The sequence below is a fragment of the Erinaceus europaeus genome, chromosome 21, assembly GCF_950295315.1.
Source record: "Erinaceus europaeus chromosome 21, mEriEur2.1, whole genome shotgun sequence".
Taxonomy (NCBI): domain Eukaryota; kingdom Metazoa; phylum Chordata; class Mammalia; order Eulipotyphla; family Erinaceidae; genus Erinaceus; species Erinaceus europaeus.
This window is the reverse complement of record NC_080182.1, coordinates 22,462,452-22,474,463: the sequence shown is the minus strand read 5'-3', so window position 1 is coordinate 22,474,463 and position 12,012 is coordinate 22,462,452. Positions and strand designations below refer to the sequence as shown.

The 12,012-nt window shown below is 38.0% G+C and overlaps 1 protein-coding gene across 4 annotated transcripts in view; it reads left to right on the top strand.

Annotated features, from left to right (window-relative positions):
- The window catches only part of UBP1 (upstream binding protein 1), a 55,396-nt gene that overhangs the window by 27,680 nt on the left and 15,704 nt on the right, over positions 1-12,012 (top strand). For 3 of the 4 annotated variants that reach the window (XR_009547061.1, XM_007524035.3, XM_060180494.1), the window contains 5 exons: positions 4,075-4,180; positions 5,222-5,328; positions 7,650-7,802; positions 7,893-8,003; positions 8,462-8,569. Coding sequence is in view for 3 of the 4 variants with exons in the window: in XM_007524035.3 (XP_007524097.1) it covers positions 4,075-4,180; positions 5,222-5,328; positions 7,650-7,802; positions 7,893-8,003; positions 8,462-8,569 (585 nt within the window). In the remaining variant the exon portion in view is untranslated. The remainder of the gene's footprint in view (positions 1-4,074; positions 4,181-5,221; positions 5,329-7,649; positions 7,803-7,892; positions 8,004-8,461; positions 8,570-12,012) is intronic. The other variant, XM_007524036.3, reaches the window with a different exon arrangement.

The following is a 12,012-nucleotide window of genomic DNA, read 5'->3' as shown; positions in this document are numbered from 1 at the left end:
TATTGTTGTAGTTATTATTGTTGTTGTCATTGTTGGATAGGACAGAGAGAAATGGAGAGAGGAGGAGAGAAAGAGAGACACCTGCAGACCTGCTTCACCGCCTGTGAAGCGACTCCCCTGCAGGTGGGGAGCTGGGGCTCGAACCGGGATCCTTATGCCGGTCCTTGTGGTTTGCGCCACCTGTGCTTAACCCGCTGTGCTACAGCCCGACTCCCGATTTTTTTTTTTTTCTTAAGAATTTATTTATTTATGAGAAAGATAGGCAGAGAGAGAGAGAACCAGACATCACTCTGGTATATGTGCTGTCGGGGATTGAACTCAGGACCTCATGGTTGAGAATCCAGTGCTTTATTCTCTGCGCGACCTCCCAGACCACTGATTTCTGTGTTTGAGGAAAATAAAAAAAATTGGGGTCTACATTAAATGCCAAAATTAAGTTTTGTTTTGTTTTTTTAACATCTTGTCCCCAAATTAAACTTTCATCAAAACCACTGAGGGGATTTAATTTTGAGGCAGTTTATCATTTATCAGTGTAAGCAAGCTGACTTTCAGAAGTTCTCTGAATAGGTTGTGGCAATTACAGATGAGCAGTCTGCAAGATGAGACTTGATGTTTCAAATATCTTTTGTCACAGCACGGGAGGGGAACAGTGAGTGTTTCATGCTCAAGCATGATGTCCTGGGATTGAACTCTGACATTTCATATGCTGGAGTAATGCTGTGCATCCCTCTTCCCCTCACAAATCAATCTGAAGTAAGCAGAAAACCTTTTGTCAACCTAGTTGAAACACCTGTCAGGTTTACCTGGCATGACAGGTGAATGTATCGGTTAAATTGTTCTTTGACCGGTTTAAGTTCAGCTTCTTTGGACTTAGTTCCAAATTAAATTTGTATAAACATAATGGAAAGTTCACGCAAAGGACTCAGAGATAGGTCCATTGGTAGAGCAAGTGCCTTACCATCCATGAAGTTCTGGGTTCCAGACCAGGCACCATCTGGAGCATCATGAACAGAACTAGGGTAGCTCCACGGATGGTGGTGTGGTATCTGTCTTTCCCCACCCATTCCTCTTTTATAATCAAGAATTTTAAAACATCAGCCTGTCAGGGGTGGGTCACTCAGCTTTGCTATCACATGTGACATATGTGATGGTTGGTATTGTTTATACATGATACCATCTGCAAGAAAAAAAAAATTGGAACATTAAAATAAATTAAGGCCAACCTGGTAGATGATGTAGTGGGTAACACATTGAACTCTCAAGCATGAGGCTCCAAGTTCAATCCCCATATTAAATGAATCAAGACATAAGATCACTCTTTACATGTGATAGTAAACATTTATAGTAGAGAAATTGTCTAGCTACAAGTGCAAAGTGGATGTTTTGTTGACATTCTACTATTGTATTTTACTGACAAGAACTTTCTTTTTTCTCCTCAGTATTAAGATTTTATGTTTGTTTGAATCATTTTACTGGTAGCACTGAAATCCAAGACTGTTACTTCCATATGTATACAGTTTGTTATCTCCCTAAGATAGGTGTCAGTACACCATGCCTTTCATCAACTTGTCATCTTCCACCACAAGACACTAGTTCCTCAACCTCCTTTTAACGCATCCCTGCCTTCCCCATTTAATAGAGTTTGATCTGTTGCAATAGCTCACAGCTGATTAAAGTTTCACCTTATATTTTCCCTTTCTTCATTCCTCCTTTTTAAAAAAAATTATTTTTCCCTTTTGTTCCCCTTGTTTTTTATTGTAGTTATTGTTGTTATTGATGTCATCATTGTTGGACAGGACAGAGAGAAATGGAGAGAGGAGGGGAAGACAGACAGGAGGAGAGATAGACACCTGCAGAACTTCACCGCTTATGAAGCGACTCCCCTGCAGGTGGGGAGCTGGGGGCTTGAACCGGGATCCTTACAACAATCCTTGCACTTCACATCATCATTCCTCCTTTTTTAATAGCACATTATTGGGAGAATTTTTTTTTCTTTTTTTTTTTTTAACCAGAGCATTGCTCAGCTCTAATTTATAGTGGTATGGGGGATTGAGCCTGGGACTTGACGGAGCCTCAGGCTTGAAAGTCTGTTTGTATAACCATTATGCTATCTGCCTCCCCCATTGGGAGAATTAATGATTCACAAGTGCACCAAGTTCCCAACCCCCTTTCAGTCTCCTCCCACCCCCCACTGAGAATCCTTGGATTGGTTGGAATAGACCTTATAGCTAGTATCCCTGTATTTCCTTTTGTTTCTGAAGTTCCATTTGAGTAAGATTATTCAGCATTTATCCTTCTCTTTATGACTTAACCTACCTTAACTTTATTCCTTCAAGTTCCATACAAGAAGTAACAAAAGTAAAGATCTAACCATTTCTTACAGCTGAGCATCATTCTGTTGTGTATATATCACAACTTCCTTAACCATTAGTCTGTTGTTTGCATTTAAATTGTTTCCATACATTAGTATGAATAGTGCTACTATGAACATCAGCTGTGCATGATGAAATCTCTTGAGATTGGGTAGAACCCTAGGAGAGGAATTGCCAAATCATATGGCAGGTCCATTTTGAATATGTAGAGGAATCTCCAATTTGTTTCCCATAAGGGCTGGACCAATTTACATTCATTCCCACCATCAGGGATTCTCCCCAACACTTGTTTCTGTTCTATTTTAGTGTGTGTAGTATGTAGGCTGTGGTATCTTATTGTTAGAGTTTTCATTTCTCTGATAATCAGTGACTTGGAGCTTTTTTTTTTTTTTTTTTTATGTGCTTGCTGGCTGAGTCTCTGGTGAAGCATGTGTTCATATTCTCTTTCATAACATTATTCTTTGTTGCTGTTTTGTAAACTTCTTAAATGTTTTGGTTATTTGTATTTTGTTTTGAGATACGGTGTATGTAAGTCTCCCATCCAACAGAGGGTGTCTTTTTGTTTTTGGTTCTGGCTTCTTTTGCTGTGCAGAAGGTCACTTATCTTCAGAGTGTATCAGTAAATAGCTAACAAATTGGCAAGAGTTTACTTAAAAAAAAAAAATCTACAGCCTTTCATCTTCCATATGATAAGCTACAGACTTATCAAATCCATTTGATGTAGTGGATTGGCAGGGATTGGGATTCAGAGCTGCTGTCTGCTGCTACCAAAGGCTATTGGAATTTCTTAGAAATCACAGCCTTCAGCTAAAGGTTCCCTCCCATCTTGAGTTTTATTTCTTGGCCCCATAGTGTTTAAATACTATTGTACAGAGAGCAAGGGGATGAAATGCTGGTTTATCAAAGGTGCCTTGCAGTTTCTTGAGTGTGTTCAACATATTTCAGTGATGTGCTTTCTCTGTTCTGTTTCTTACTTATTAGGACTCTTTTTAACTCTGTTCTTTAGGTGTTTTCTCAGCCTCTTTTTAGTTATTAATACCAGAGAGCTTCTTTTTCATTCCATTTTACTTAATTTTCTTTCAGTTGGTTAACTATATAAAACTCGTCATATTTTGCACTGAAGTATCTGTATATGACATTCCATCATGTGGGTTAGTAAATACAGTTTCACATTATTGATTGTACTACTAAATATAATATTTGTGCTCATCTGAGTGTATGGATTTCTAGTTCTTATTAAATATAGAAGGCTCACAGTCATATTTTCTGTGCTGCACTCTGAGAGGTCAGCTCGTGCAGTACCCCATGAGGGCTTTGCTGCTGCAGGCGATGGTTGGGAAGTGGGTGCCAGTGCACTGACTGCCTGTGACTCTAATAATTCCACTGTGCATGTGATATTTCCTTTATAGAAATATAAATTCGCTTTATGAACATGCTCCTAATTTTGAATTGGTACTTTCAGAAATTAAACCTAAGTAACCTCTTTAATTGTATGCTTAATTTCATTTTTTAAAGTTACTTTATCAAATAATCGTACAGAAGTATCAAGGAGCTAAACAGTTCACTTATAAAATATGTAAAACAGACTTTGTTTTCAAATGCTTGTCTGTCTACTACAGGTCAGTGCATAAGAAGCGAAACTGCTTCTGCATTGTAGTTGAAAGAGTTTAAAAGTAACTTGTTTTCCCTACTTATTCCATAGAGCATCATAAGAGTTGTATTCCATGACAGACGGCTACAGTATACAGAGCATCAGCAACTTGAAGGTTGGAAATGGAATCGCCCAGGAGACAGACTTCTCGATTTAGGTACAACTGATTTGTCTGGAGACCATGGAGACAAGAAGACTGTTCAGCTTTGCTTTTTAATTTTTTTTTTTTTTGATCCACACTGGAGCTTCTCCAGGCTGATTTTTTCACATAGAGCTACCACAGCACTGGACTCCTCCTCTACCAAGGGACCAGACTTGAGCAGCTTTACTTCTTAATAGTGTTAATACTATGGTGGCACTATAAGTAGTTGTATGAGATTGTTGTTTTATTGTCCAAGAGCAATTTCTTTATTTTTTTTAAAAAGATTTTATTTATTTTATTAATGAGAAAGATAGGAGGAGAGAGAGAAAGAGCCAGACATCACTCTAGTACATGTGCTGCCGGGGATTGAACTTAGGACCTCATGCTTGAGAGTCTAGTTCCTTAACCACTGCGCCACATCCCGGACTACCCAAGAGCAATTTCTATCCTAAACTACTAGAGCCAGGAATTTTATGAACTTGAAACCACTTATTTAATTTAGTTGATTTATTTTTACCAGAACACTGCTTTATTCTGGGAATTGAACCTGGGACCTCTGAGCCTCAGGCATGAAAAAGACATCGGATAATAATCATGACTCTTTCTCCCAAGCCCCTATTTGCTTTAACTCTCAGTTGGCACCGCCCATCATATTCTTAACAAAATGAAATAGAAACTGTGATGCCCATTATGTGAGTTTTGATGTTGAATTCATTAATGGTGGGAACAGTTGAAGAGGGGGCCTGGCAGTGATGCACCGGGTTAAGCACAGATAGTACAAAGTGTAAGGTCCCATGCAAGGATCCTGGTTTGAGTCCTTGGTTCCCCACCAGCAGGGGGGGTCTCTTCACAAGCAGTGAAGCAGGTCTTAAGGTACCTGTCTTTCTATCTCCCTCTCTGTCTTCCCCATCCCTCTCAATTTCTCTCTGTCCTATCCAAAAATATTGAAGAAAAATGTTCAGCATGGAAGTATAATTTAATTAAAACATAATCATAGTAAGTATAAATTTTTAATTATTCATAGTGGATAATTTTCTCTCCTTTTTTAAAATATAGATATTCCAATGTCAGTGGGAATTATTGACACGAGGACAAATCCAGGCCAGTTAAATGCAGTTGAATTTCTGTGGGACCCTGCAAAACGGACATCTGCTTTCATTCAGGTTTGTCTTTTCACACTGTAAGAAGCATGTAGGCCATTAGATGAGTGATAAATTTTTCTCTTTTTTTAATTATTTACCAGAGCACTGCTCAGCTCTGGCTTATGTGTGGGGGATTGAACCTAGGACTATGGAACCTCAGGCATGAGAATCTCTTTGCATAACCACTATACTATCTACCCCCACCCATAAAATTTTCTTTTTAAGTATTTATTTATAAAATATCCTGTAGCGTGGTCTGGGAGGTGGTGCAGTGAATAAGGCATTGGACTCTCAAGCATGAGGTCCTGAGTTTGATCCCCAGCAGCACATGTACCAGAGTGATGTCTGGTTCTTTCTCTCTCTCTCCTCCTATCTTTCTCATTAATAAATAAATAAAACCTTAAAAAAAAAAAGCTTTAAAAAAATATCCTGTAGCATCTGTTTTTAAACATACACTGTTAATAGTTAATTTAATAAGCTATCATTTTTAGACTAATATATATAAAGGAGTTTGATATGTAATCATAATTTGAATGTTGCTTTTACAACATGGGTAGTGACAAGTAAAACTTCCCCTAGGTAAGATAAAATTTCTACTGAACAAAAGCTACTAGTTATTTTTGCTAGCAGTATTTTAAAAAATTCTAATACTAAAATTTTAGACTTCATCCAAGATGATAACGATAATAATAATAACTTTAATGAATTCTCTTTGTACCCATGGCTTCAACAATTATTAGTAATTTTCTGCACTTTAGTTGGTTAAATTCTCCGACATTTTATTTTACCCATAAATACTGAGTTTGCATTTTTAAGAGATGAGTTCTTAAAAATATGCACATTATATGTAAAATAAGACAAACGTTAATTTTCATATCTGCTATGATAAACTTGTAAGTAGTGGATTAGAATTAATGAATAGACTTTTAAAAAATATTTATTTATTTCCTTTTGTTGCCCTTGTTTTTTTTTTTGTTGTTGTTGTAGTTATTATTGTTGTTGTCGTTGTTGGATAGGACAGAGAGAAATGGAGAGAGGAGGGGAAGACAGAGAGGAGGAGAGAAAGATAGACACCTGCAGACCTGCTTCACCGCCTGTGAAGCGACTCCCCTGCAGGTGGGGAGCCGGGGTTCGAACCGGGATCCTTATGCCGGTCCTTGTGCTTTGCGCCACCTGCGCTTAACCCGCTGAGCTACAGCCCGACTCCCTTGTTGCCCTTGTTTTTATTGTTGTAGTTATTGATGTCATCATTGTTGGATAGGACAGAGAAATGGAGAGGAGGGGAGACAGAAGCGGGGAGAGGAAGATAAACACCTGCAGACTTGCTTCACCGCCTGTGAAGTGACTCCCCTGCAGGTGGGGAGCCAGGGGCTCGAACTGGGATCCTTATGCCGGTCCTTGTGCTTTGCACCACATGAGCTTAACCCGCTGTGCTACCGCCTGACTCCCATGAATAGACTTTTTTTTCTTTTGCCATTAGGATTATTGTTGGGGCTTGGTACCTGCACGATTCCACCATTGCTGATGGCCCTTGCTCCCCTCTGCCCCTCCCCACTTTCCTTTTCCTTCCTTCCTGATTCGAGAGAGAGAAGAGATGCTAGAGGAGAGAGCACTGCTACACCACATGTAAAAAGTTTCCCTCCACAGGTGGTAACTGTGTGCTTGAAACCACATCCTCCTACATGGTACTGTGTGAGCCCTACTATGTAAGCCACCACATGGCCTCTGAGTAGGTAATCTATGTAAAAAAGGAAAACCAAGCAACCAACCAACTTCAGTAAGCTCTGGTTTGTGTGTAGGAAAATCAGCTTTTAGGTGACTAGAGTTGGGTTAATGGCTGTAAGGTAAACAACTGAAGGTCTGAATGCCACATGAGAGGCTTAAGACCTTGGCCCTGAGAGTAGCATGTAGTCTGGAGTGGAAACAGAGGGACACAGGAAGTTACTATACTATTTTATGTATGACTATAGTAAGTACTGCTTTAAAGGAATGGGAAAGTGCTCACTTCCAGAAGTTCACAAAAACTTAGCCGGGGACTGGGTGGTGGTACTCTGGGTTATATGCACATAGTACAAAGTGCATGGAACCCGGTTTGAGCTCCCAGTTTCCCACCTGCAGAGGAGATGAAGCAGGTCTGCAGGAATCTGAACTCAGTGGGAATTATAAGAGGAAAGTCAGTTATTAAAGCCACTAAAGAAATTCATGATATGTATTTGACTAGTAAGTGGGGTGTTTTTTTTTTTAAGGATCTAGAATTTGTAATAGTGAACAGATACACAAAAGGGAGTAAGAGTGATTGTGGAGTGGTACTTGGAATTCATTTCAGTTTTAATTGTTTCTAGGTACACTGCATCAGCACAGAATTTACTCCACGTAAGCATGGAGGTGAAAAGGGAGTGCCTTTTAGGATTCAGGTTGATACCTTTAAACAGAATGAAAACGGAGAATACACAGATCACCTACACTCAGCTAGCTGCCAAATCAAAGTTTTTAAGGTAAGAAAGAGGTACCAGGCTTTTCATAACTAAAGTCTACATTTGCTTGTAAAGTTGTTTATCAATGCAACATCCTACTTTGTTTTTAAGCCTAAAGGTGCAGACAGGAAACAAAAAACAGATCGAGAGAAGATGGAGAAGAGAACTGCTCATGAAAAAGAAAAGTATCAGCCATCCTATGATACCACAATCCTCACAGAGGTAATGTGGAGCTGCTTTCTAGTTTCTGAAGAGAAGCAGAGGTTTGCACATTAGCACTCTGTAAGGATGAGTTTTGCTTTAAAGGGGTTGGGGAAGATCGGGTATTAATTTGACATTGTTTTTTGAGAAATTTGTGGGGAAGGTATTATAATTAAATTATGGGATTTAAATGTATTAGTTTCCTGGGTGGGATCTTAAATGAAGATGCTGAAATCCCAATTAGGTCTTACAAACAGACCTTAAAAACATTGCAGATTGGCAAGAAAAATTAAGTTGGGGCCTAGACTATGTCCAATTTTTTTTTTTTTTTGTCACTGCTGGGGTTTTGCATTTTCTTTAACTTTGAATCCTGCTAGTCATACATTTGTTCAGATGGAGTGCAGAGACATAAAACAGAGTATTAGATCTTTCTTTGTATAATAAAAAGACATTGATCCCAATCTTTGGTGTTTGTCCAGATGAGGCTTGAGCCTATAATTGAAGATGCAGTTGAACATGAGCAGAAAAAGTCCAGCAAGCGGACTTTGCCAGCAGACTACGGTGATTCTCTGGCAAAGCGAGGCAGTGTAAGGGACTTCTGCTTCTCTTTTCATTGTGCAAGAAAACTTGTGCAGTGTTAGATATAGGACCAACTTCCACTGAAAAGTAAAGCTAAATTTGTTTTGATGTCCTTGTTGTGATTTAATTTGCTTTTGTTTAGACTTCTGCTTTCTGTTTGTTCCTCACTGAGGAAAACTTCCTAAATCTAACACTTTAAAACAAAGCAAAAAAAAAAAAAATGTTGACCATATTGGTGGTTTTGGAGGGGAAAACAACACTCAGAAATATGTGTTCTTTCTGTCTCTTTTCCCTTCTTCTTTCCTTCCCTCTTCCTTCACTCACACACTTCCTTCAAAAACACTGCAATCAATTGACAATACATTCTTTAGTAATTTTTTAAAAAGGCTTTGCTTCCTCGTGTATATAACATAAGTTCATGGATATTTAGAGAAATGGCAGTAGCAAGTCTGACATTAACATAGGCATTTTTTTATGTCACTTTTCCCTGCATGTAGTGTAAGAATGTGTGTCTGTTTAAAAGTCTGTTTGGCAGCACTGGTAGAAAAATGATTGTTGACTATATTAGTACTCCCTCTGGGCTCACCTGCATTGTGACCTAATGCTTCAGGTCACAGTATTGCGCATTGCTGTACAGTCAGGCGGCAGTGCTGCTTTCCCCCAACATGCAATCAAGGGGTTTTTGGTTAAATATAATTACTTATTATATGACATAATTCATAAAGGATTATCCTTTTTAGACCACTGGTATCCTTGTAGTAAATATAAACACATTTTAAAAGTTGTCATCATATGAATTCACCATTGCAGTGCTTATGATGTCAAGGTACCAAAGAGGAAAAAAAAAACAAAACACATATATATATAGAGAGAGTTATCTGTAGATTGTGAAAATCACAGTCCATCATGCAACAAACATCATTTTCAAATGAAGGCAAAGTAAAAATATTTTAAATGTTACTTTTTGAAAATAGTACTCATGTGAGTACTATGGGGAAGACTTAAGTTACATGTTCTTTAATTGGTCTTTTTTAATACAAACCAAAGTCTGAAATAGCTTGAGTAATCCTTCCCTGGAATGTTCACCCCTCTACCTTTCAATTTTTTATTTTTTAATTTTCCAGTGAAAAGATCCTCAGATGGTTTTTAGTAAACATTTTTTTGGGGGGAGGGGACCCTGGCAACTCAAATCATTTTCCTCTCTTATTGTAAACCATTTAATTAATGAAAATGAATAGCTACTGAAATTCATAAATCATGGAATTATATCTCAAAACTAATCTGAAGATATGACATATGTTGGTAAATTGTTAATGGTTATTAACTCAAATCTAAAGTTTGCAAAACATCAGCAGTTCATTGGCATGGGGTTTCACATCTTCCTAGTACTTGCTGCTCTGGGCTGCATTTGGTTTGACCAAGATATTTCTAGGGGTGGATAGAGTTGCTGTTGGAAGTCCCTGTACAAAGCCACATGGCACAGATCATTCCCTTTAAAAGGAAAATCTGTAGCAATGGTATATATGTTTTTGGGTTTTTTGTTTGTTTGTTTTTACCAGTGCCTACAAAAGAAAGCCAACATCTCGTATAGTTTTAGAGTAGTTACACTTGGCTCTCAGTAGAAAGGTATATCTAGACTTGTCTGTTAATATCTGAAAGGTTCTGCATTATTCCCATTGAACAGAGTAATTTCTGTTAGTTCTTAATTTTTAGTATGTTTGTTAATCTTTGCCTCTGAACTATATTTATGACTTAAATCAGGACCGCCAATTTCTACAGCCTTAAGATGGATCCTGTTTTCTAGTCTAACCAGGGAGAACTAACTTTGTGTATGGTGTAGCAAAACCATTACTTTAAGTCTGGGTCAGGTATTGTTGGAGAGTCATGGAATTATAGATTGTCTTTAGGAAGTAGACACTGCCACCTTTGCTTATCAAGGAGGAATGGAAAGGCATATGAAATGTGGAAATATTCCATGGAATATAGCCCTTTACCATCTTTGGTACAGATGGAAGAGAGACCTATTTAGAGCAAAGGCAAGCAGGTTTTGATGTCTCCCTTAACCTGGCTGTTTGGGGATAGAGTGGGATGTGGGGCCTGGTACTTTGTAAAAGTAGAAGCCTCCAACAGGGCCAGCTTTCACTGACCACATTTTTTTCAGTGAATTCATGGAAAACTAGTGTTCAGTGAATTAAGTCATTTACTGGGCAACTTAAATGTCAGCTCTGAATGGCCCTTTCCTACTGAGCATGTAAATCTGTAGAAGAGAAATAAGCATGTGCTTGAAATGTCAGTAAATATGTTATCTCTGTCATAATAATGATGCTTTCCTTTGCTGATTGGCTGGGACCATTTGTTGCTCCTGTTGGGTTTCTGTCCATCCCCACTCCCTCCCCTTTTTTTTTCTTTGTTAATTACAGGGAGGGAAAAGGAGGGACATCACAACTGCTCCACCATTCTTGGACCTTCCCTTGCTACTAAGCATGGTACATTTTGGCATTCATCACTGCTCAATTGAAGTTTATTATCACTATGTTCAGTTAAACTCTGGTTTTTTATCTCTTTTTTTTTTTTTTTTTTTTTTACCAGAGCACTGCTCAGCTTTAGCTTATGGTGGTGCAGGGGATTGAACCTGGGATTTAACGGAGCCTCAGGCTTGAGAGTTTGTTTGCATAACCATTATGCTATCTACCCCCACCCTCATATTTTCTTTTATACTTCCCTCAAATATTATTATTATTACTATTTTTAATTTGTTTATTGGGGAATTAATGCTTTACATTCAACAGTAAATACAATAGTTTGTACATGCATAACATTTTCCAGTTTTCCATATAACAATACAACCCCCACTAGGTCCTCTGTCATCCTTCTTGAATCTGTATTCTCCCCAACCACCACCCCAGAGTCTTTTAGTTTGGTGTAATACACCAATTCCAGTTCAGGTTCTACTTGTGTTTTCTTTTCTGATCTTGTTTTTCAGCTTCAGCCTGAGAGTGAGATCATCCCATATTCATCCTTTTTTTTTTTTTTTTTTTTACTTATTTCACTTAACATGAACTTTTCAAGGTCCATCCAAGATTGGCTGAAAACGGTGAAGTCACCATTTTTTTTTAAATTTATTTCTTTATTGGGAAATTAATGTTTTACATTCAACAGTAAATACAATAGTTTGTACATGCATAACATTCTCCAGTTTCCCATTTAACAATACAACCCCCACTATGTCATTTATCATTCTTCATGGACCTGTATTCTCCCCACCCACCCACCCCAGAGTCTTTTACTTTTTACAAGATCAGAAAAGAAAACACAAGTAGAACTGAAATGGAATTGGTGTATTGCACCAAAGTCAAATATTATTTTAATATGTTATACTTCCTAATCTTTTACAAATAAATTTATATCCATTGAACTTTCCTATAAGACTCTAGAAATCTCAGACATTATT